Source organism: Polyodon spathula, chromosome 14, assembly GCF_017654505.1.
Source record: "Polyodon spathula isolate WHYD16114869_AA chromosome 14, ASM1765450v1, whole genome shotgun sequence".
In the NCBI taxonomy this organism is placed as follows: domain Eukaryota; kingdom Metazoa; phylum Chordata; class Actinopteri; order Acipenseriformes; family Polyodontidae; genus Polyodon; species Polyodon spathula.
The window spans coordinates 7,299,270-7,326,490 of record NC_054547.1 but is presented as its reverse complement, the minus strand read 5'-3'; the positions used below and the strand labels follow the sequence as shown (position 1 = coordinate 7,326,490).

General features: G+C 37.5%; 1 protein-coding gene across 1 annotated transcript in view; it reads right to left on the bottom strand.

Annotated features, from left to right (window-relative positions):
• Nucleotides 1-27,221, bottom strand: part of LOC121326542 (zinc finger protein GLIS1-like) — an 83,243-nt gene that overhangs the window by 10,640 nt on the left and 45,382 nt on the right. The window contains exons 5-8 of the mRNA XM_041269879.1: nucleotides 15,158-15,319; nucleotides 11,626-11,736; nucleotides 6,530-6,668; nucleotides 3,316-3,475 (exon numbers count right to left, since the gene is read on the bottom strand). Of these exons, the coding sequence (XP_041125813.1) occupies nucleotides 3,316-3,475; nucleotides 6,530-6,668; nucleotides 11,626-11,736; nucleotides 15,158-15,319 (572 nt within the window). The remainder of the gene's footprint in view (nucleotides 1-3,315; nucleotides 3,476-6,529; nucleotides 6,669-11,625; nucleotides 11,737-15,157; nucleotides 15,320-27,221) is intronic.

Genomic DNA, 27,221 nt, shown 5'->3' with positions numbered 1-27,221 from the left:
TTTTTACACTTCTAACTTTAAAGTCTGTTTCAAAGCTATTTTAAAAATGGCTGTTCTAGTGCACGGGTAGTCGAAGGATTATTGCCCACATTGTTAAACGGGTAACACGGCAATAACGATCCACGATGTGGTATGGAAAAGAAAAGGCGGAGAGCTTGTTATGTTTAACAAAATATTATTATATTAATAATAATAATAGCTTTTCCTCCTATCTGTTTCTAAGCTGCTGCTACTGAACTGGAGCCTGTGAAAACCGAAAGACTGACAGGTCTTGATCTTAAAAATAAGGAACAATCTCTATAAGGTCATGGTCATTTTAATTGTCTGTGACCCAGCTTTTATTTTGTCAAAAGTCAACCTGGGTAAAGTCGATTTTGTTTTACATTTGACGCTACACCGGTCAAATTTAATGAACAATTTCCTGTCTGTGAAATGCCAGGATAAATTTTGTTTTGTAGTCTGTTGAAGAGGCTCCAGAGACACTGAAGCTGAGACAAGGGGAGACTTTTTACTGTGATTTGTAAGCAGGCATGCATCATGTGGTGTTTCAATAAACCCAAGATGACGCATACAGTTCTGAGTCACAACAACATCATTAGGTCCATTCATTAAAGTAGAACTATATTAACATATACTGGCTTTCCAATGAGTTTGGTTTTTGAAGCCCAAATATGTTGAATTGAAAATTGTTTTGGTAATTATAAACAAGTCCCTTTCAGTCCTTCTCCTGAAGATTCCAGTACTGCATAATCTTATTGTATTTTACAAAGAGGGCTGTCTAGTGCACAGAAATCAACAGCTACTTCTACAAACTAAATTCTTCTTTTGGGGAATATAACTAAATTCGTTAAGAACATAATAAGTATTCACAAAGCCACCATGTCTGCTAGATATGCAAGCTACTACACATAAAACGCTTTTACAAAACCTGTTTCAAAATCATCCTGCTTTTCCTAGCTGGGATTTAAAGTAGATTTTATCTGGCATATTTTAATATTAGCTCCAGAAATGACACTAGTATTTAATAAGTAAAATGACTACAAATGCCTCATTTTAGCCAGGCTAAACACATTTAGTAATGAGGTCAGATCCTGTTGGTTCAAATTCAAGTTTAGATAATTTTGTAAATGTTTAAATGTCTTGCTAAACCATTTGGGGGAGAAACAAGCGCTGCACTGATATTGACTTTGGCAGAGTATAGTATACCACAGTCTTTAAACATTTTAATCAAATGCTGGATCTTCAGGCACATGTAAACTAGACATGTGGTACCCAGCCTGCTGTATGTCCCGACAGGATAGATTTGTCTGATTACCCAATGAAACAGACTTTTTTCTTCTCTTCCTCATCTTCACAGAGACATCATTTTAATGTAATTCACAAATATAAATACTGCAATTCACTGGAACTAGTGTTGTCATCACCTTTTTTTAATTTTTATTATAAACTTTTAGTCTCCATTTAGAAATTCAAAAACAAAGTGAGTGCTGAAAGTATGTGCTGAATGACAGGGAGACCAAACACCAGGTTGAAGCCTACTCTCCGTTTTCTTGTTTTGTTACTATTTCACGGTGTGTATTGTATTATATCAGTGTGTACACAGTCACACAGTAGTTCCAGGGTGGCAGAGAGTCCAGACTTTATGCCCCGAGTCCAGGGACCTATTTTCTCTAATGTCCCGTTTCCACTGCCTGGCGCTTCCGGCTATGGCTGCCCACGGCAACAAAACAGGGTGTTTCCACGGCTCGCCCAAGCGGCTATCTGGACAGGATTTGTATCTTGAACTCTATGTAGCCAAACTGGCTACAAAGGAAGTGTGTCATCACATAGCCAGGAGGTTCATGTGGACAAGAAACCGACAGGGAAATCGCTACAGGTAAAGCATGCATATGGTATTTTCTTCATTGTTTTTCTTAGCTTTACTGTAAATCACCGAAAGTAGAGAACTTTGTTCAGTTGAACAATGTTCACACTGCTTCGGCACACGAGACAAAAATCTGAAGTCCATGTTTTTTTTTTTTCTTTTATTCGTGAAGAAACACAATGACAAAACCTGCCACTTTTTTTGTTTGTTTGGCTGTGTTCTCCTTAACCAAATTAATTTGTCTTTTTTTTCCTTTTTTGTTACTGCCAGTTTCATTAAAACAAAGCACACTATGATCCCACAATCCCCCAGTGACCTCTGTCGCACGGCAAAAATATCCGAGGTTGGCCAAGTGTGTGGGGGGGGAAGCACGGAAACACTCTTTTGATTTAGTTGGCTAGCTGTGGGTGGGGAAGCGAAGCCTAAGCACCATTTTGTCCTGTCTTAATGCTACCATATTATCTGTCCACATGGAATATTTTTAAAACTGAGTTTTTGGAGCTGTGTTTCACCCTGATAACCCAAGGGGTTCACGAAACTGCACCCCTAGAGAGCATGACCAGGTATTCATTGAGGCAGCACGCACATACTCTGTATATACAGATACACACGCACGCACATGCGCACACACACACACACAAACACAAATATATAATGTTTTGTTTAGTATTCATAGTAACTTAATACAGGGGTTCCCAAACTGGGAGCAATGACATTCTATGTATTTTTTTCTATTACTAGCGAGAAGCAGGCGCTGGCGGCAGCTGTAACTGTAGAAAAATAAACTGTAGCAAGGGAGTCTTGGTGGACTGTCAATCAAAGCAGAAATTCACAAATCAGAGCTAACAGATTGCTTACCTGTAGGCGGGATGTAAAGCGAGAGCTCTGATAACAGGGCAGTGTTATGGTCATGTGATCGCCCGGCTGGCAGATGTAAAAAGTGTGTTCATTATTTTATAAAATTACAATATGATGAATCTGCTACCAAAAAACAAGTTTTGCAAAGTGTAAAGAACAAAAAAGGCAGCTACAGAAGTTTGAATGTGTTTGTACCGTGGGATCAACTTTGAGGTGCTGAATGGTTTTCTTTTGTAGAAACATGTGTATACTAACTTTTGTACTTGACATGGCAGTTCAGGGTGACAGGTAACGGTTGGACGTTTTAGTTACAGTGTTCAGAAATAGGATTTAAGTTATGTTTTTGTGCACATTGTACTGCTTTTACTCAAAGTGATTCCTGTTCAGTTATTTTATGAATGGGAATAATAAGTGGTGTGCACTTCTTTCTTGCTGGATGACCAAGAAACTGCATTTCTAACATTTTCAATTATACAAAGGTGTCTAATTTAAAGGTTTATAAAAACATCTGTTCAGTTTTTGCAATTTATTTTATTTACTAAAATTAAAGTGTTTCAATTTTTTTTTATGTTCACTCAGTGCATAATACATACCCTTCCCTTGTGTTTTCCACTGCAGACAAAGGTGACAGATGATTGTGTGGGCTGTTGATATTGCCTTCGAGAGACTGGTGCCGAGACGATAGATCTTGAGTGGGTGGAAGAAGCCCAGATGTCTGTCCATTGTGGTGGGCACTGGAGCCAGCGTACATACCTAGAGGGCAAACAGTTAATTTGCAAACTCACTAAATTAACCAAGGGAATTCTAGTCTTAATTTTGTTTACTGTTTCACCAAATCATATAATTATCATGGCAATATACTTTTATTGTTCCAACAAACCATGCATTTATCTAATCATGATGTTTACAAATGTTGGTTCTGAACACAATTTACATTGTTTACATCATGCTCTAATTGTTTAAAGGCATCGTGTAACCTGTTTTAAATGCAAGATGTTTTGACCCAAGACATTTCTTTTTTTTTCCTTTAAGAAAAATTGAATGAGTGCACTGTTGAGATGAATGGTATGAAATGTGCTGATGGCGCTATGAGAACGACAGTACTGATTTCAGCATGCAGTAGAATCCCAGAGAACACCAACCTCCCATGTGTTTTGCTTCAGCTAAAGCTTACACCAACAATACATATAGAAATGATTCAAGTGTTATGTGAATGGCAATAAACATTGATAGACGACTGTAGCATGGTCTTAGTTGGAAGGTGACTCAGAATCCCAGGCTACCCTGAATGACAGACTGTATGAAGAACATATTTTGCAGCAAATTCCCATCCCCTATCTCTTTGTTGTAGCACTGAGGAATAAACAAGTACTGTATCCCCCCCAGAACAGTTCAAACATCTTCCACCTGGGCGCCCATGGTGTCCTTACATCCTATTGTCATTTGTAATCACTGTGGACTTTTATTTCCTAACCCAAGTAAATCTGCACTGATTTTTAGACTACAATACAGTGTAGCTGATGCAACCTTGGGCCTGTGCTGAAACACAAACCTGGACTATTACTGGACCCAGGAAGACAAGGACTGGGTACCGCAGAGCTACAGGAAACCTGATCTAAAACCAAGGGGAGAGGCTCTGTACCACTTTGCCAATCCAATGAGCTGCCAGCTCCCCTGGGGGTTAATCTAATACACATCATTACTCCAAACATTTGGATGTGGCCTGTGGTTTTGAAAGCTGAACCCAGACCTGAGTTCAAATGATAATGGTTGATGGTTCAAATGCTGTAGCTGCACCACACAGAACACACACGTTATATTCTGTGTGAAGCAAATCATTTTTATTACATTTAATAAACAAAGTCAGGTTGTCAATAGAAGTGCTATTTTGGGTGTAGCTTTTTTAGTGACAGGGCCATATTCATGACTGAGAATGTCTGGAATTATTGCCTAACTGTAGTCTGGGTGGATACTGTAACTAAGATGGAGCAGTTGTGTTACTGATAAATAGAGGTCCCCTTTTGAGGTTTTACTTGACATGCTACTTCTTTTCTAAGGGCTGTTAAATTTCACATTGCTTAACCCAGGCTTGAAGCAGCCTCCTTTGCCTTTAATTTGGCAGCTGATACAGCAAATGTAGGCTTGAAGAGCCACTCAAAACATTTCCCCACATGTGCAAACAAAACCTTCATACTCAACCATTTGACATGATTTTAGAAATTCTTACAACATCAAGCAGAATCCTAGATGCTTTTCCCTTGTGCCTTCTCATGTAAAAGTTTCCCAAAATTTTGGGAATAAAAAAAATGTCAGTAGACAGGCAGGCTCCAAACTGAGGCCATACTACCCAGAGAGGGTGCCCTGCATGTGGGCCCACTCCTCCATAATTGAGGTTTGTCATTGTGCAACGTTGAGCACTGTGGCGTTAAAAAGAGCAGGACACAGCCACACTGCATATTATTAATCTTCATGTCCTCCAGTCTTCCTTCCTACCGCTTCTTCCATTGCCTGGAGCACAAAGCAGCTTTGAAGTGGCACACAAGGGGATGGAATCTTTCTAAATACCGCATTACTTTGAATTGCTGCCACCCTTCAATAAGCGCTGCGCTCGGATATCGCATTTGTAATAGATGCCACCCTCGAATAAATGTTAATTTGTTTCCATACCTCAACTCAAATAAATGCAAACTTAATGAAGAAAACGCATAAAAAAACCACAGTATGGCAATACATTACATACAGAAACAAAATTAAATTGAATAAACTTGAATAACTTGTATGTTGGCTGAAGAAGCAGCATTGTACTTAAAATAATACAATTACACACTGGAGCATACCAGTATTCTACTGTAAAGTTTTTGGAACCCAAACCAAAAAAAGACATTGGTACAGAGCACCGTGTATCGATACTGATATGTGTCCTCATCTTGTCAAACACAACTTCTCTATCGTTATTTTCCTTGTTTGAGTGAACACTTAAACCATCTTCATTTTTGTCGCCATCAGGAGTGCTGGTATGAAGGAGGAACTCCAGTGCTCATTCTGCTATTCCTTTTTTTTATCCTGTGAAGATGTCTGCTCTTCTTGTAGCTGAGGTACTTGCTTTCTACCTTCCCTAACACGATGCTTGTCGGCTCCCAAGTTCTCACCAGCAGGTCTTTCTGATCTGCGAGCTCAACAGCTTTCAGTTTAAAAGGTAAGTTGTAGGACTTTGCCATACTGATCATGTTGTATCCACAGAAATAAACTTCAATATACACCTCCTTCAGATACCTCAATAAAAAAATGTCACCTTTCAAAAACCGCAGCAATTACTGTGCCAGCCTTGAATAAGAGCCGCAGCTGTTTTTAGCAGTTTAAAATAAACTTTGCGTGTTATTTCAAAATAACACGGCATAATTTTATTTTGGTGGTGATGGATTATTGGCCTGACCATCTTCAATTCACAATACAACACAACTGTGGAATCGGTAAACAAAGGCCACAGTAACAACTCCCCAAGGCCAACTTTTCTGCAAATTAATGTTGTGGCTTCTTTGAAAAGCTCTATGGATAATCTGATATATAAACCAACATGGAACATTGTAATGAATTTAAGAACCTTAAGTTTGCTAAAAGAACAGAATCCTCACAGTGAATGTATACCTGGTAGCGACAATTTTTTCTTCTAGACATTAGACACTCTTTGTGACCAGAAGTGGCTTACAGTCTTTATTAGCGTTAATGCTTTGTGTTTTGATTGTGCCAAGTACCGTGACATCACCGAACACCACAAGCTTAATCACTGCCCATCAAACGGCTCCTTACCTGTAAACATGTCATGGCTGAGCTCAGATGATCTCCCACCTTTTCCATTCAGGTGCTGTGCAGAAGTGGCTGTTTGGAGATTTTGGACAGCCAGACATTCATTGAGGAGATCTTGGTCCAGGTTGTTGCAAGGGCGCACCTGTCATTTCAGAAAAGGGGAGGGGGGTAAAAAACAGGTTTTAAAAACTTAAATTGTAGCATTCTACTTTACTAAAGTATCAGGGAATATAATTGTGTATAATGAAGATGCTTTCTCTTGATTTGAGGTAAATCACCCCAGGTTTTTTTCCAATATCAAACACTGTTATGACAAAATGGACGAATCCTAAGACCCCGAATGCAGGAGGTTTTATTCCTAGTGCTTTGAATTTTGTCATGATGGTAACTAGTTCATTTAAAGCTCACACATGAAGGTTCATGTCCTGATCTGTTGGGTAGTCCCTATTTCCTTGGGCAGCTTCTTGGCAGCTACTGAAGTACAAACATCATAAATCGAAAAAAATACCATGCATACCATTTGATCGAATAAAAATGCTTGTACAAGTATATGAACACCAGCAGAAAGTTTCGAGTCAACATGAATGGATTTTTTTCATCTGTTGCGTTTTGCATATCAGGTACAATAGATTTAGTTAAATTGTTTACCGTCAGGAGTGTAAGATTAATTGCACAAGATTCCATAGTTAGATTATGACCTGATAATACCTCTTCAACCAAAGAAGCAGGCACATTAATCTAAGAGCACCATTACCATTATGTAAAACGGTATGTGGCATGAGTTTTGTACTAAAGCAGGGTCAGCTGTTGTAGGGAAAACAAAGTTTATTACTCAAACTGACCATTTAAAAAATGTGACATCAGAACACACAGAAATACTTGGGACTGTGTTCTATGTACTGCAGCTTACTTGATTGCAATAAACAAAACAAACAAAAAAAAACCCAGCATTTACTAATATATGACAATGTGCTTGCTGTGGTGTATTTAATATCGTAAATATAGCAGAACAAACTCAATGCAATTTAAACTTGTTTTTACTGATGAATAAACGTCAGATGTCAGATCAGGACTTCACTTGAGTATGAGAGCTGCAGCATGCTGTCTCCATATTACAACTGGACTCAATTAAAGGTGCGGTCACCAATTCCACACACAACACTTGCAAAATATTAAACATATAAACATGCTGAGTTCATTGCAGTCATCAGCTGCACAGATGAACCATTCAGCAGAATGAGGCAACAAACAAGCGAGTACAGACACAACAAACCTGGCTGTAATGGGGTAGGTCTTGGTTTTAGAACAGCAGTTTAAGATTGTATAGTTACTGGTACACCTGGTCATCCCTGTTATAAACACTGGTACTTGAATGAGAATGTTGAAAACCACTGATATAGACAATATTAGCATTAGATTGCTGGACATACATTTGCTACAGTGGTTTAAATGGGACCAGTGTGTAGTACCGGAAACAAGCAATCCCTGATGCTAGGAGGTAATGGAAATAGACGGGGTCTAAAGTAAGAGGGGGCTGTGCAACAGGTTAAGTGAGTGATGATGGACAAGCAGACAGGCAGACGGGAAGGATCAATTCATTATATTGTGTGGTCTCAGAAGCCACCACTGTCTGTTACATTGAAGGAGATGGGACTTCAGAGTAACTGATATAGAGTGGGAGGATCTAACAATCTGGTCTCAGCAGCTGCGGCTTTCATAATGGGTTAGAAAATACAAATTATCAATGAACAGTAAACTAGCACCAGCAGTAACAGATTACATTGGTGCGGTGTAAACCACTTCTGTAGGACTAGTACAGTGGACTTCAAAGTGTTCTGTCCACACATCCATAATGTATGTGCATCCTTGCAATTACATTACAAAATGAAGATTGATCCAACGGTCCACAATAAAAGATGGAAAGCACAAAGAAGTATATTCTAATGGGATTAGTTCCCTCAATGCTGCATCAGTAGTGGAGTTATTCTGTATCGCATGTATGTTGGTTGGGGGCGTGGGTTTTGGGGGTTTCAAGGACCACTGTGCTAGTAGCACCTATATGCTGTAGATGCTTCTTATTACCAATTGTCGAACATTATGTATTCAATATGTTAACGTAACATTATTACTATAAGGGGATGCAAAATTTTGGCCATAGCGGTAATCATTAAACATCTGTTTAAAATCCCAGGCACAGTTTGAATAATCGAACTAGAATCAGCAGGTACAGTAGAGTAGTAAGGAGGAAAAAGCATTTACATACATTTTTTAGGTTTGCAATGTACGATTTAATTGATGAAAGCAGGATGTTGGTCTGGCATAATGTTTTGGTTACAGACTGACGTGGAGCGTGTGGGTTGATGATGGGCTTTCCCTTCCAGTCTTAGCCTTTATTCATGAGTGTAATCATATTGCAATCTTAAGACTTTGTGCCGCTCTTTAGGCACATAATGAACACCAGTGCTACAGTAATGATGGACTGCGGCTGTTTTTTTATTTGTTCATTTATCTGAATGTTTACATTGTTCCTTGTATCGTGTGTTTTCTGTCTTAAGACTCTGTTTTAAGACCCTTGGAACAGCTTATTTTGGGCTTCCTGCTCATCTGTGACTAATTCTGTAGAAACATCCACAGAGTAGATGGGCCCACATGCCATACTCGGTCACTTGGTGAATGGGCATGATCAGATTATCCATAGAGCTACTCAAATCAGTGACATAACCGTGCTTTTAAAAAAAGATGGTGCCTTCTATAACTTGGTGTAACACATGGGTACAATTCTGATCCTACGGGAGCAGAATTAGATACAATAGGGTCTGGATGGAGGTAGGGTTGGTTCAAATAAACCATTTAGAACATGTCTGCCCATTCCCGTTGACACAGGCGTTATGGCACTCCGAAAATGTTAATTGATGTCCAGCCTTCACCACTACATCAGTACCTCACCACACTCCCGAAACATCACCCACATCCCACCAATGAGAAGTGTGATCTACTTTACTTTTCTAGACTTTTCTCTTTTAATTGCCCTAGAGCACGGCTGACTAGCAACCACAAGAGAGGTTGAAAAATCCAGTGAGTTTGAGTGACACATGAAAGAGGGATTCTGATGGAAGTCTTTGTGGTGAAAGGAGTATAATTCTTGGAAATGTGCGTGCTGAGATCATGCTATCATGATAATGTGTTATTATTTTTTTTAAATCCAAATCTAGTAAAGATATCATAAGGGGTTTGGATAAGGGGTTTCTCCTTTATAAAAACCATCCCTTTTCACTGGTGAACCTCACAACCGTCAATCAAAATGATTAGCAGTTGTACTCTTTGCCAGTAACAAACAGGAGGGAAATAAATGGGATAAATGTGAGGTTCCATTACAGGATTACAGCTTCAACTGTATTATACAGTCATACTATGCTATACTTAGAAGTGAATTTATGAGTTATCAGCTTGAACATTTTAGGAATAAATCTCCTGATCTCCACTACCCTGCGCTCTACATTTTTTAGAAATCTGGTTACAAAGACGAAGGTCACGCGTGTGTCTAACCCTTAATGAGACTTTTATAAAAGTTTACTGCAGTATAGCATTGTAAAAGTACAGCAAAGGGCAGAAAAAAACATAGTGAAATCATGGTATGGTAAAAAGGGAAGGAAAAGCATTGTAAAGCTGCAGCATTTAGACTCAAGCTCTGTTTCCAGTAAAGCTGGCTTTGCATAGGTCTTCGGTGTAAAAACAATCAATTGTTTAACACTAGTCACCTTGCACGGGTCATAGAAATTATCACATTAGGGAAGTCTGTCTAATTGCCCCACAGCCCAACCTGCTTTTTGCTTGAGAACGACTTGAGAAAATAGACTGTATGGCCCAGCCAGTTTATTTTTTTACTGTTCTACACTATTTTCAATTCTAATGTTTTTATAGGGCAGGCAGTTGCCTCCTGTTTCTGGATTAGGGATTTATGTAACTGCGGTATTGGCTTTCCATGACATTCATGTACAATGACGTTTTTTCTAATAAGTCAGAAAAGGAAAAAGCAACAGTTGTGTAGACTGGACCGGAACCAACAAAATTCTTTAATAAAAATGTAACAATTCATTGTGACATTTAGCCTTTATACTTCGGAGGGGTTTACTTTATGAGAGGCATGATTGTGAACCACAGGCACCAATTTTATTAAAAACATGAGGAAATGGGGATTAACAAAACCAACCTTCCTCAATTTTCAATTTAAAATTCAGCAGCTTCAGCCAAGCATTTGTCATTTGCGAATTGCTGCGCTCGCATAGCAAAACTGATTGCACCATGCTGCTATTCCAAACAGCAATGACGCTGCAGTGCAATGTTAAAATAAGGTATTTACATGACTGTAAATCAATCTGCCATCAGATTAAAGCCTTGTTAAAATAATCATGAAATGAGTGTTGTATGAATATGGGCATGTGTGCCAATTACCTACAGATGTTACTATTTAAAATTAGCACCAGCTTAAAGAACCACAAGCATGCTGTAAATATACAACGTTTGCCTTTATCTAACACTGAAGGCACATTACTGTACATTTTCCTGAGGTCATTTGTGTTTATCGCTGTTGTGTTATCATGTTTTTGTTTCAAGTCTGGAGTGAACGGAAGGTGTTTCCTTTCACCCAGGAGTCTAGCTACTAAGCCAGCTCCACACCGTTAACTTCAAGTCAAAGCCTTTGGACTCTATAGACCACATAGGACTGGTCTACATTACAACGCTGAGCTAGCTATCCACAGCAACTCATAGTGCCATTATGTGACAGGGCAGAATGAGGACTTTGATGTCCTTTACAATTTATTCCAACAATCCTTTCATTGTTACCCAGTCGTAGCAGGATTCTTTTACGATGCTTGCAAGTTACGTGTAATGAAGAGAAAGAGTTATTCGGCTTGTGCCAAGATATTGTCAAAGTCAGTGTGACTGGCCTGCAATAAAACAAACCTACAGCCAACTACCCTGCCGACATCCTACCACTTAACTCCACATACACCTCTTCTTTACACCACAATGCAGTATTTAGAAGTAAAACATATAAACAGCTTTGCAGGCTGCCACAGATTTGACAGATGTCTTACCTTGTTCCGCACCTGCTGGTCTTTGGCAGAGTGAGCCTTCACGTGTTTTCGGAGAGAGCTCGGATCTGTGTAGCGTTTGGTGCAGCCTAGGATCTGACAAGCATATGGTTTCTGTACACATGTTTAAAAAATAAAAAAGAGAAATATATAAGAATAATTCCCATAGCTTCTCACTTTTCTGTATACACTGTAGTACTGTGAACTCCTTTGATATCTTATAGGTAGGGACTACATTACAAATGAAAGAGCACATGGGGGGGGGGGGGGGGGGGGGGTTCACACAGTGACAGGTGTCTTTCCTCTAGGGTTGCTGTTGATGGCCCAGCTGTACATAATGTTAGTGACAGCACTCCTGGAGTGCTTCCCAAAGCTAAGAGCAGTTACTACATCTGCTTCTTGACTCAAGCTGCAAATAATTGTGCGCTTAACCAATAGATCTCTTATAATGCACAAGCAACACAGGGCTAATGTGAGATGTGTTAATGTGAGACAAAAGCTTGGGGATAAATGTAAGGGTTCACTTAAAAGTAAAACTAAACATTTTCCTGCTCTCAAGCCTTTTTGGCAACAAATTTAGTTTAGTGTTCTGGTATATATGCAATGCATTTATACAAGCATTATATTTGATGACATGAACAACACTACACTATAATAATAATAATAATAATAATAATAATAGACAAGAACAGGCTATAGCAATACAGTGTTAGAAGAACTAAGGAATTTATAAGAACCCCAATAAGTGCTTTATAACATGACTTGAGCTTTACATTAGTAGCATGTCATTTACCAGGTGCAAATTATTTAACAAAATGGCTCATTCAATGTGTCAAATCTACTTCTTTTCATAAGACAGTTTTACGGAGTTTAAGAATATATATTAGAAACCACAGAAGTTTCATCTACCAATCAAGAAGTCCTAATGCAAGGCAATAACACACGGAACTTTCATCTACCAATCAGGAAATCTTACTGCAAGGCAATACCACAACGCAGATATCCTCAGAACATTCAGATAGCTTTAAACAAAACAAAAACAAAGTGAAATGGGAGGAAAGCAAAACGATAAAAAAAGGAAAAAAATATATATGCAATTTCAAATGTTTGAAATAATAAAAAAAGACATTGTTTACAAGTTTCTAATCTCAAACAAACACAGTCAACCACCAGAAGGGAATGTCTTCAGATCAGGGCTCTACTGCTTAAGTTATCCTTAATTAGTAAAAGCTTTAATAGGATTTTAAAAGACAGCGAAAGCTAATACTATACCTTGCAGCTGAACATTCAGAGGCAGAAGAGAACAAGAAAAGAAAGAGATAGATTAACTCTGTAGGAATATGTACTGTGCATCTCATTATAATAATTGTTCAAGAAGTAGGTAACTCAATTGTACAGTATTGATCTGTGAACGACTTCAAGCAGATTTGAACTCTCAAGCTCCTGCCTCTAAATGAAGATTCCACCAGGTGTGTTAGAAGAGCAGCTCAGCCAGTCAGGACAAAGTTCTGTATGACCTGGTCGTTACATTGCCTGTTTACTATAGCAACCCAGTGCAGGATTCTACTTCTGTATGAAACAGTCTTCAAGACAATCCTCAAAAATGAGCCGTGGTGAGAAATCTTAATTAGAATAAACACTAGAGTTTGGAATTCAAGTAATACTCAACAACACAATAAAGCTGGTAGCACTAAAATGATGATTTTTTTTTTTTTTTTTTTTTTCAAACTAGTGGTCATTAAAGTGAAAGTGGATACTGCAGCTTTAATAGGCTTGAATTCCTCATTTTGACTTCTCTGTAAATAAAGACATTGTTATTCTAGCAGTTCTTGGGTTTGGAAAAAGTGACTGACTAACTTCTTCGACTTGTTTGTTTTTCTTAGCATAAAGTACATTATGCATTCCTTAATGCTGGGCTGTCTCAAATAGAAGAAAAAAAAAGTTTTGCTGTGTAAAAAATAAATAACATTAAAGCCAAAGGGTTCTGCCCCATGAACATTCAGCAAAATAGGGGTAAAAGAGGTCTCAGATCCACAGGTGTCAGTATTGCTATCATAAAGCCTAGAACTGAAATGTGATCAACCAGACCACAGTCTTTTCTCAGCTAGCATACTGTTACTTGTAACCAAGATGTGGAACAAAAAACAAGGCAAATGCCTGCTGCTTGAGTGACTTAGTGATTGATTTCTTTATAAATTGGCAGTTTGGTTGTTTCAAATAACCGTATTGCCATATTTTATTTTTACACGCATCTTTACAGCCGGCTGTACATTCATTTGGGTCTACGTAACGGATTTACACAATAGCGGATTGAAATATCCCAGAATAGCACTGCTACTCTAAAGAGACTTGCATGCAGTGGTAGAGGTTTGATTTTGATAACCTTGGTGGTATTAAAATCTGCTGTTCTTTAGATCCCTCTAATATAGCTCAGAATCTTCTGACAGCCGTTGCTTTGCAAGAGAGACAGCACAGCAGATAGGTTGCTTTTCAGATCAATCTAATACAGCTCAGAAAAAAGAACTAGAAAAGCTGCAGGATCTCCAGTGAAGCCTCTAACCTTGTTGCCTATACACTTTGGCTAATCAAGCTTGTATTAAAACCTGGAATGGGTGAAACTGCTATGCAGTAGGAGTCTTATTTCCATCCCTGGGTAATCACCTTTACTTTTTGTAAACAATTTGGGAGTATGAGTAAATATTTGTTTTTTAAATGTATACAATATATATATACATATACACACACACACTCTCTCTCTCTCTCTCTCTCTCTCTCTCAAAAAAAACAGCCAGCGGTTCATGCTTTTTCAGGAAGCACGTGTTTGTAAACAAACAATGGAGGTATTTATAGGATATCAATGGCACAGCAACTATTTGTTCATGTATAATAAAATGATGTTAATAGATAATACATAATTGTGGTTGCCTGCTTCTTAGAGCTGTTCAGAAGGATGAAACACTATTGAACAACTGCTGCAGTTTGTATGACTTCTCCATCTGCTGCTTCAGGGCGTCTATGTTGATTAGAATTATCAAACTTTTCTACACTGTTTATTAAGAAACCAAAAACAGTCTATTCATGTTTCCTGAATATCACATTCAATTTAAGTTCAAGTTAATCAAATCTGTCTTTAATTACCAATGAGTTTAACCCTTGTGAATAGGGCCTATTGAAATAAAAGGTGTTGAACACTTGGTAAGGCTGCTTATTTAAGTAGCATATAGTGGAGTAGTTCTTTTTCAACTAGATGTGTAATTACAAAATGACAGTTTATAGATGTATAACATGACTTTACATGTGTATATCTGCTTTTAGTGTGGCTGCTTTGTCATTACGGGTGTGTAAATAGAGACACTTAAAATATCTTAGTGCCTCATCAATCTTGGAAAACCGTACAAAGCAGCTTTAAAACTGTTTCGCGGTAAGTCTGGCCTATGTGATTAACTTGCAAAGGACACAATTAACAAGTACCTAAACAAGCGCACACTTCAGAAGTGGCTTTACAAGACTGTGAGCTAAGTTTCCATGTGCTTACAGTGTCCAGGTGTGTGCGTTGGTGCTTTGCCCGGTCGCTCGAGTTGCTGAAAGCTTTCTGGCAGCCTGGGTGCTGGCACAGGTAGGGCTTCTCTCCCGTATGGCTCCGCAGGTGGATCTTAAGGTTTTCGAGTCGAGAAAATGCCTTGTTACATCCTTCAAACTGCAATTAAAATAAAAAAGAAATATTAGTGAAGAGGAATATTCAATAAAGCTGCTGCAGTCACAATGAACGCAGTGTAAACCAATGTTAGTCCTATCATAAATCATCAGACGCTCAACAGCTGTACTCAGTCATGGGCAAAAGACAGATTCTGCTCCATTAATTTAAACTAACGCCAGTGACAGGGTGGTGTGGACTGGCAGAAACTGAATTAGCTTCATTTTGTTGTAAATTTGCTATATCAACTCCTAGAAAACTAAAAAAAAAAAAAAAAAAAAACTGGGGGATGACCGAAGATGTTTTAAATCATATTTAAAACATCTAAAGTTTCAAAGCAATTCCTGAAATGCCATTTTTTAAGATGTATTGCTCAACTTGTGGTGTGGGGATTTATGCAAATAAGCAGCCTGACACTATAAAAAAAGCCTATACATACTCACTTAGCATGCAATACAATGATAGAGAGATCACAAACTTAGTAAAACTCAGTACTATTAGAATGATATACTATGAAACTATAAAATAACCCCTAACTAAACCCTTAATGAATGATGGGATGGAGGTAGTAAGACCACATTGTACCTGACTTTACTATAGGAAATACAACTCAAATCAATGTTATGCTGATAATTCTCTGCGTGAAACAGAATTAAAAGGTAATAAACAGCAAGCCCGAAATGTGAAACCCACAAAGTGATTTTGCAGTCAAAGGATAATTGTGTCCAAGGGTTAAGGTGAAAAAGAAAACATTGAAAGTATGTGATGTGCAACAGAGGCAAATGTACTGAAGTGTCATTTTCCTTCCATATTCATACATGTTTTACATTGATATAAAACGCATTAACCCAAAGAGGAATGTAACAAAGGTCACAAGTATACAGTTATATATAAGAAACGAACGGGCATCAAGGTGGAAGAATGGGATGAAGTTCCCTTTTAGGCATGATCCACTCATTATTTAAAATAGCTAAAACTAACTGTGATATACAGAAGACCTAAGAAATCAAACCGTAACATGACATATCTGTATTTACTTATCTATTCACTGATCGACTTATTAAAACCATTTCTGGCAGAATAAACAGAGCTGCTATAACAATGAACACTGGAAGTACATTCACTTCCTGCTTTTATTTCTTTCCAGCATATAAATCAGCAAGTAAAATCATTCTTAGGTGTAACAAGAGTAGTGTATGTCATACCAAATCAAGTTTTTGTTTGTAAAAGTGTACAATATGGGGTAGCTGGTGATCCTCAAATCAAGCAGCAGTGTAGTTAGGTTGGTGGTGGCCTTTCTGTGCTCAAATCACTACAAATGTAACCAGATTGCTGTCGTGCAGCAAGGACTTACACAGTCCTTATTGTACAATGACTTCTGCTACACCATCTTGATCCTCCATTTCTCTTGATCATGGGATCAGGAGAGAGATGCATTCAGCTGAAAGATTCCAGGTGATCTTTTCAGCTTCTGCAGTGTCTTGATCATGGGATCAGGAGAGAGATGCATTCAGCTGAAAGATTCCAGGTGATCTTTTTAGCTTCTGCAGTGTCTTGATCATGGGATCAGGAGAGAGATGCATTCAGCTGAAAGATTCCAGTGATCTTTTTAGCTTCTGCAGTGAACCCTGTCACTGGAGTCGGCTTCTGTTTTTTGCCTCTGTCTGAATCACAATTCTCACGTGTTTCGCTGCAACAAATTCATTCACTGTATATCATTTTACCTGCGGAGTTGCCTATTTCTAATAACTCTGGCTCGTTTTCTATATTTTTTGGAGGTTAAGGGATTAAAAACAAGGTAACTCGAATGACTTCAAAACTTGAATGGTCCCATACTGATCTGCAGCTTAGCTACCATGCTGAATTAAAAACATTAGCAACAAATGCACCCAGTTAAATACAAACATGGAATAAATGTACATTTCATCCAAATAAACAGAAATGTAATATAAGTCCTAATTGTGTGTATTTTAAGATAAATTACATAATTACTGTTTTATAATTTTCCTTAAACTTAATATGAAGCCAAGCGAAAAAATATATGACCCTACTGGGCAAGCTGTGTTAATCATGTAAACCCTGCTATTAGTCTAAATGTGTTGCTGACAGGAGGTCTGTGCATGTAGTTTTCCAATTTCCCTTATACACTTGGTTTCCTAAAAGTACACAAGCAGTTACTGCAGTTCCCTAATGATATATTAGGTTGGTGGTTTTCAAAACACATTTTCAAAGTAGCATTTCTTTTAATCCATAGTGGATAAAACAACTATCTATAATTAATTTTTTTGTTTTTTGTTTTTTTATTATTCCAGGCTGTATAAGCAAGAACCAGCGTGCCTTTACTACCAAGTAAAAAAAAAAAAAATAGGATTGTTACAGCAATTTATATTCCAGTAAGTTGATTCTGTATTTTATGCACATGCACAACATTAAACATGCAACCGTGTATAAACAAACAGTTTAGTGGAATAGCTTTGAAGGGCAGTTTTAGGTGAAAATATGCCCCCCCCCCCACCCCCCACAAATAAATAAATAGATTTTGCCTTTGGTTTCAGTGGGCAAAAACACACGACAGACTAAACAAATATATTTTGCTGGACGACATGTCAGTTTGCTTCACAGCAGGTTTATAAGCCAATGTGTTCACAGCTACACGTTGTGCAACCAGAACACAGGCACTGTAAATCTAGCTATAGGCACTAGCTCCCCATTACTTTCTGTATTTAATACCTATTAAAAGAGATAAATATTAAAAGAAACTGGTTATGGATACACTGAACATGTCTTGAGTGTATGAAATGCTTCACTCTGTCAGGTATTTTAACGATAAACGTATGAATTTATTTGCACGCACTATTTAATTATTCCTTTTTTGCTGAGATATTAGTAATAAAAACAGTTTCAAGTTAAATTACACAGATTGCTTTAATTATGTTTTTTTCCATGCCTTCGTAATTATCTTTGAAAGTAAATTGAATAATACATAATAAATCATATTATTTTAAAAGCTTTTCATGGTATATTGAAATAAGTTAATTTTGACTGGATCCATGGCTTTCGTAAACATTTATTTGACGGTCTAGTCTAGCAAGTCAGTGGGGGCCATAGATAAAGACAAGCCAGCCAGCCTGGTCCAGAAGCTGTAGCAGCGACAGATTTTTTTCGTGGATAGAAGTTCTGGTTAAAAAAGAGTCCTGTAGTTCACAGTCCTGTAGTTAAATAGGACCAGTGTACCATTAAAACAGCTCATTAATATCCTGCGCTGCCACACGATCATTCAAACAAACTGGCCTTTATTAAAGAGCACAGAGGAAAGTGTGGGTCATATTGGCTGCTGACATCTCAGACAAGCATCTGATGGAAAGCCCCCCCCCACAAAAAAAAACAACATTTCATACCAAATGATTTTATACCATCATTAGGAAATCCTATGTCTGATCTTTTAATAAGTCTTCTAACCTGTTTCAATATGCTTTTTGTTGGAATAATATTATGTAAATATATAAAATAACTGCTTAACTGTAAGTGCAGGCATTGTAAATTCTGTATACCTCAGGGGATACTGTTTATGATGGAGAAGTCCACTCACAAACACTTCACTTTGAGTGTTAAATACAGTTAAATTAGTCATAACTTCTGGATTTACTTTTTCATTTGTTTTGTCATCTATAACCGTTAAACAAGCACTTTTGCTGAATTTAGAAATAACGAAAAGAAACAAACAAACTATTCGACTTGAGGTCTTTCTCAGTGTCTTCCAGTCATGAAAATACTGAAGACGACTTCTGGTTGAAATATTTGTCAAAACTATACATTTATAATTGAATGTATTATTTTGTCTTTGCTAGCAATGGCCAGCACAGTCCTATTTCTACAACTCAGGGGCTTCTATTGTACAATCTCCAAACAGAGGGAAAAGGGGCAATGTTTTATATTAAAAAAGAGAATACAAACTATTAAATAAAATGAATTATCAAGCATTAAAAATAGTTGAAATAAACTAAAATGTATCAACACCCCAATACATATAGGTTCCAAATATGATGATTGGTTATGGGATCCGTGATGGGTCTATATAAAACAACCCTTCAGTGTTACTGCTCAATAAGTGTGCCAAGCTAGTGTTTTTTTTTTCACATTGAGAGTGCACACTTAAGTGAGCACCACAATCCTGTCGTGGCTGAATATTGGTGACTTATGGAACCCGTTTAATAAAATTTCTTATTAACTGTTTTCTTCTAGTTATTACCTGACTTGAAAATGACTATTTATTACTACAAATTATAAGTAACTACTGAAAACTGCCTTTAATTTGAACTTTATTTTTGGGGCAATAAACAAATAATATTATTAAGAATTCTTTAAAACTAAAAGAAGCTAAGTAGTTTGATTACTTACTGTTTAGAAATACTAATTCATTATAATGACTCAAGTACTTAAAAACTGATCATTCTGCAAGTATTTATTTAACCTATTTACTGTAAGCACAAATGTACATGAAACATATATATATCTATATATATATTATATATATATATAATATATATAATATATATATATAATATACTATTCAGAATTGAAACTATAATGTCCCAGCTATCTTACAAAAACAACGCTGCTGCCATATACTGCATGATTATTCCCCTAAATTTAGATACAATCTATGTGTGTTGGGTTCATTACAGTATGCCTCAATCCTCTGACCTCTCAGGAAAACCACAATCACTTCTGCTACCTTAAGTAGAGGCTTTGAAAAGCAATGCTCTGACTGCAGAAGGGACCAGCCTTCCACATGTGCATTTAATCTTTCTGGCTACAAACACCCCATGGCTACCACACTAAAGAGATCAACAACGTAAATGGATGAAATTATATCCATATGATTAAATGGGACAGTTAAGGAGAAACATGTTTGTCATGTACTTCATCAAGGATAAAATGAAATACAGCTTTGCCTAAATATTCAGATTAAATAGTTTACACATATAATTTCCACGCAGAGCTGATATTTCTTTTAGCAGTCCTGCCCATCTGTTACGAATAAAGGAGCATCTGAGTTGAACCTTCACTGTGCTTCTAACATGTGTTGCTGTTCATGTTGTGCTGCGATGATTACTATTATTTTTTTTTGATACATTTTAAAATACTTTCATTACGGACTATTTAAATCAGATAATAGAATTGTTTCCAGATGGAATTCCAAACATTTCAAATTGTGATATTTGAACTGATGAATTATTAGAAAGTCTAGGGCAACAGAAGGATATGAAATGCAAACCTTTCAAGGTCCTGTGTTTTGGCCAGCTTTGCTGTGCATATCACACTTCACCATTGTCTTCATCGTTCTTGGAGTGAAAGACCCTCATACAGTAGGGCGCCTATCGACATTTATTTCTGAACACCAAATTATCTTGCTTCAAATTAAAGACATATCCTCTTTGACCAAATTGATTTTCTTTCTCAGTAATAAACTAATCAAGAGACCAAATCACAAAAAGTTACAAAAAAAACCCCATTATATTGCAAAAGTCTACTGGAAGCCATAACAGTAGTACAGTATTTCATGTTAGATTTCGAAATGTCACATTTTTCAATGTCAGTTTTTCATTAAGTATATGAAAAACTACAAAGCAGTATGTAATTCAATATGTTAACGTAACATTATTCAGCTAGTTATCAATACACAAGTGTGAAAGTAGGTTAGGAAAATTATTTTGTATACAGTGTAGAAAACCATATACAACGGACACTGAACATTTCTTGTGATCATTACTTTAGATGTTGCAAGACTACTATTGAAGTATCAGCTTTTGACAATGCACAATTCAGCTGAAAAATGACCCTGCAGATTAGTTATAAAACCCCAAAATACTTTGTAGAAGTGAATGACAATTCCTAATTAGCTATAAAAACAGTAACCTCATAACATGGTAAAATGCAGCACATGTGCAGTTACAGCAATTATTAAAATATCGTTAAAAAAAACACTACATTGTAACTCCACACTTAAGTGTTACTAGATATTAACAGTGCCACTAAAACACAGTAAATCTGCAAGCTTATGGCATACTTTGCCATATCTGTATTTTGCATGATATCAACTTTCATAAGACAGCTGCACAAAGACATCTGTCTCCAAAGTGAAAAGGGCTAAATGAACCAAACTCGAAATGCACCGCATTTGCACTGTCCCACAAAGCAGCATTTTCACTTCCAATTTCCTATGCCATGGTTTATGGTCAATAGTGTATTTCGTCCCACTGCATAGGTTTTTTTTTTAAATCATATCCAGATTTTAATACGTCAAAGCCAATCTTTAAATCACAACCAGAAGTAGAATAGGTTTACGCTTCTCAAATAAAACAATTGCATATGGATAAAGAAACAACTTATCAGACACCTGTAACCACAGCACACCAGAAAGGGGGTCTGTTTGGCTGCATGGTTTTTGAGTCATTAGCACCTGGTCATTGAATCACCTTAACCACACTGGCTGCAGCTTATGAATTCAACTTATCCTGATAAACTAGAAGAACTTTGAAACCACACGAGAAACAAGCACACAACATGGAGAGGAATGATGTTAACTAATACAGTAATCCTTCAATCTTAATGCAATAGAACTTTTTTCTGTCTGCATTTGTTTACCTTTAAGTCACTTCATCTGGTTTTGTGAACTCAAAATAAAAACAGTTGTCAGAGCGGATTTGTAAGAGACAAAGGGCTGCATTCATAAATTAGCATGCTGGTAATTAAATAGGAATGCAGTGTATGACAACGGCATGCTAATACTTTATAAATTCCCCCAAACTACTTATTCACATGTCATTTGAAAAGGACAAGCCCTACAAGCCACTTTGTTATCATGACAGGATCATTTAGATGCAAGCATTGCAGATTGTCTCTGTATAAAGGCCTAAAGATGCACTACACAATATCAACACAAAACGCAGGCTGTAATACAATAATCAGGACACTGTGCATGTAGTGACCGTGACGGACGAAGTGGAAGAAGATAAAATTATCATTCATGACAGCCCAATCTGATTCTCTTGATCTTGATTAATGCATATACAATTAATCGTTTCATCGGTCTCTCACTCTCAAGTGGTCAGGGACTAAATTACACTTTCACCTCCAGTGTAGGGATGGCATGTGGGTAGGGCTGTGTGGGTTCATGTCATACTGTGCAGAGCAATAGAGAATTCTCCATTAGGGTCAACCGGGAGCAGAGATCGCTCTTAACCTTCTCTTAACTTCCTTATTTCTGTCTCACGTATAATATAATAAAGATTATCTCTTTCCATGTTGGTAGGTATAATGTATTGCAGCTGGTGGGGATCGGGAACTTACTGCAGTCACCCCCAAATGACTTCCCCTATCTGTCAGTCTAAAACCGAATACTGCCCTTGGTGCCGACTCCTTCTTTGCACCATCCTAACACTAATTAAATTCAGGATTCTTTGAAATGTAAACCCCAATAACCCTCCTTTTACTAGAGCCACTGTAACTGAATCATCTCACTTCAAAGAATGGATAGAAAATAAAATGAAGAATTATCAACTACTAAGTTGCATGTGTACTGTCCTGCCACTTTAATAGAAACCATGGTCACTTTTCACACTGGTTTTCCCGCTTTCTCCTAACTGGGTGGTCTGACTGGTCACTTTACTGATTGCCTAAGTTACACACAAAGCTGCTGCGTCGACAGGCCAGCCAGAACCATCACGACCCAGTCCACACAACAGTCTGGAAAATCATGTGAGGATATGAATTTTCTGGAGTGCTCTTAAGCTGAAGTATGGCATAATTTAATACAGGCAGATGTTAAAAGCATATACACTCTCTCATCACAACTGTGTTACATTTTGTATTACTAATGCGCTGTAATTACATCATTCATATGCATTATCCTCAGCACAGATACAGCACTGACAGCAGGAATGTGAAGTTACACACAGGGTCTGCTAATGTGGCACATGCCCATTACATGGCCGTTCATTCTGACACCATCAAACTTACACATGTGACCCAAGCTGGTTTTGAAGCGTGTGAATAGACAGTGAATGAACTCGGTGTGCCACCTAGCTCCCTTCACACAATACATGTTCCACTTGCTCAGCACTTTGTAGTCAAAGCCCATCCATGCACTGTACAGCACAGTTCCAGTAGGAGACAGGAATTGGGTTTTAAGTCTGGACACAAACTCCTAATTTGTCTCACAAAAAGATTACCAAAGCCTGGAGCAGATCAAAAAGGACTTTTTCCAATTAGCAAATGTTAGCACTCCCTTCTGTCATCAGAAGAGCCCAGACTACAACACATAATTTTGTGATTCGTTACAAGCTTGTAGACAGCAGTGTGTGTCGAGGCTCTGTTTATCCATGTTACAGCAGGTATAGCCTGAAGCCAAGTCTATCGAACACCTGGGCTTTCAATAAACTACTAAAATCTCAACAGAACACACAGCCACCACGGATTATTCTGAAACAGTGTGTGTAAATCCCATTACTCACATTTCATGTGTAAACAAACTGTTTGTTTTTGACATTCACAGCAATAAAGTTTTCTCTTATCTTGTTTTGAAACCTTTTGAAATCTCTGCTGGAAATTTCAGCAACAGCTAGTTTGCTGGTGTTTATTACTGGTTACTAGCTAGTTTATAAAACCCAGCACATGTTTCAGGATAGTGGATTACTCTTTTGATGGAATCATTTCAAGAAAATCGAGAAGGGGCAAACTTCCTGCATTTAATTGAGACTGAGGATAATTACTATATGTGGCTGATACTACCAACTTGTCAGATTTGTATTGCAGCACTGTAAAGTTTGTGAAATTCATAACTGGTGCCACTAGTTTGTTTTTCAATCTTTTCTGTCTTCCACTAGAAAGTGACAGATAAAAAAAAAAATGCTTACAAAGAAATGCGGAAATTCTCTGCTGTGATGGGTTTATAAATAAATTTTAAAAATGAGGTGCTTGACAAAAAATGAGAAATTTAGAATTTAATCCCCAATAGATTCAGTCCAATTAGTGTAAAATTGTGTTATGCAACAGTCTCTTAAAAAAAAAAAAAAAATTTTACAAAACCATGTGCTCAGAATACAAAAGATACCCCTACAGAATTCATACAGTGGACATAGTGGTATTACAATAACATGACACTATACTAACATCTAAAGCAAATAATCTGGTTTTGATTTACAGAAACTAAGAAGTTGTTACAGTATAAAGAAACTTAACAGGACAATCCAAGCTCATTTAAATAAAACAGACAACATTCTCAACAGGTCCCTTATAGTTTCAACTGAAGCGCTGCAAATCAGAACATGATGCATTTGCATTGCTAAAATTAATGGTGGCTTTGCACCTTTGCAACAGATGTGGCTTATTTTTACTTTTGGCAAGTGACATAGTGAACAGTGGGACCACATCCTGCGTTTTATGTACATAAAACTAGTTACATGTAACCTACTTCAGGACCAACCACAGAGAAAATGCCCCTGAACTTCATTCATCAAAGTCTACTGTGGTTGTTCTTCAGCATCACACTGGGCCGATTCTTCACCATTACTCACACCTACGTTTTGCCTTTTTCCTTAGCTGGCACACGTCTACTTTTATACAAAGAAAGTTGACACAGCTGTCTCAAATACAAACTGAGGCATGCCATTTGATATCTTGAAAGTGACAACAAATAAACATTTTTATAGATGGTTGCTGCCAAGCAAAACAGTTTAAGTCCAAATGCATAATAATATTGGGAAAGAAAACAGAAATTAGAAATTGAACAATAGGTCAAGATGGCATTGTGTTCAGTACCAGCCAGGGAGTGCTGTAAAAAAGAAACACACTGTCACTGTCTATGGTACATCCATGTATAGTCTTGGAACTGAACACTGGCTTCCTGTTATTTATCATAACATAATTCTGGTGACTAAAAAGATGTCTTGCTGCCAGATTTTAATTTCTGAAAAGCCGTTACATCCCCTATCAAGAGACAAATTCCGCAATCCCTTGCAAAAACAATTTTCAGATCCAGATTCAGAAATTCTCTTTTATTGTAAACTGTACTGGCATCTTCCATTAAATCTACATTGTAGGCTGTGTGGTCCAGTGGTTAAAGAAACAGGCTTGTAACCAGGAGGTACCCAATTCAAATCCCAGCTCAGCCACTAACTCATTGTGTGACCCTGAGCAAATCACTTAACCTCTTTGTGCTCTGTCTTTTGGTTGATAAGTTATTGTAAGTGACTCTGCAGCTGATGCATGGTTCACACACCCTAGTCTTGTACCTTGTAAAGCGCTTTGTGATGGTGGTCTGCTATGTAAAAATTATTATTATTTTTCATAAAGCACCAAATGATTTATACATATATTAGGGCTTTTAGAAGATTAAAATATAAATTCATTTAATCAGACCAAATAAGCTCAACCAATTATAAATGTCAACTATTACTATTAACATTTTATTTTTATTATTAAGAACTCACCAATGTCTGCTATTTAATAGCAAAGTCTGCATTAAAACCCTCACTGTGGCAGCTACAAGTTTGTCTGTCAATGCCTTCTAGTGGCATGACTAGTGTTGGAAGTTTTAGCTCAACCAAGCTTATTCCCACAAGATCAAGTGAATGAGTTTCCTTTGGTCACAGTAGAGTCAGCAAACCTAATTGCTGTTTCCCATTACAGTGAAGGGCAACCAAGTTTGTCCTGTTTTTAACCCACAATGGACGGATGTCAACACATTTTTGTTTCCTGGGCGGTCCCTTGGTTTTTAAAAGCATATCTTCAGGGCCTGAATTCACCGCAGTCCCATCTGAATGGCACAATTGTGTGGTAAATCACAAAGATGTGTAGTTTATCACAATCAAAAATAAATAAAATTACAATTTACATCAACTGCTTGGAACAAAGGGTGCATACAGAAAACAATTACATCAACAAACAAACAATCAATCTAGGGAACAATTCAAGCTCCTGTAATATACCATTTCCCTTTTCTTTTCCATGGCTTTTGATGTTGCTTCTTCTACATTAACACATTCCCCTATGGATCACCATTCTTTTATAAATGAATTTGCTTTTCACTACAGTATGCTTAATCATAAGATTATGATTGCTGACCACAAAGATGCTGTTATGAATCATGAATAAAGGATAAGGAGTTGTTTTGCAGTTTAAGGATGGCCAGGCACAGCCTCACATGGTGCAGGCATGGTATGGCACAGCCTCACATGGCACAGGCATGGTATGGCACAGCAGACACATGGCATATAATATACTGTAACAAACAAGCTACATAAAGCATGATAGAAGTATGGGGAAAACACAGAGAATGGTCTTAAAAATCACACAATAGACCTTCAGAAGAACAACAAGAAAGCCTTCAAGATTTTTCAAAGTAGCTGAAACAGAAAAAAAAGGTATTTTACAGCCTATATATAATGGACCACTGTCAAGCCTTCTAGTGATGAATTAATGGGTTTTATTCCAAATTGTTGACTCGGCAACTAAAAATTGGAGGGCTTTCTTTCACAGAACAGTGAGCGGCTGATGCAATGCCGTGCAGCACAGTGATCTTTCACCCTCCCCAAGGGAACATGGTTTTTAGTCAGACTGGCCAGCCACCTCCATCTGATCTTTATTTGAATGTGAGGTTGATTGCTCTGAGGCCACATCTCAAAGCTACTACAGATACCATTAATTAGACACCCCACCAATAATCACCCATCTCTGATTATTAAAGCTACCATGTTGTATTAAAAGGCAGCCAGGCACTCTGTGCGGTTATATATCACATCAAGTAGAATCACCCACCTAACACCCATCCAATTGCCCCTGTACAAAATAATGCATAATACGTCCGTATGTACAATACATGTTAAGTCAACTGACATGTTCT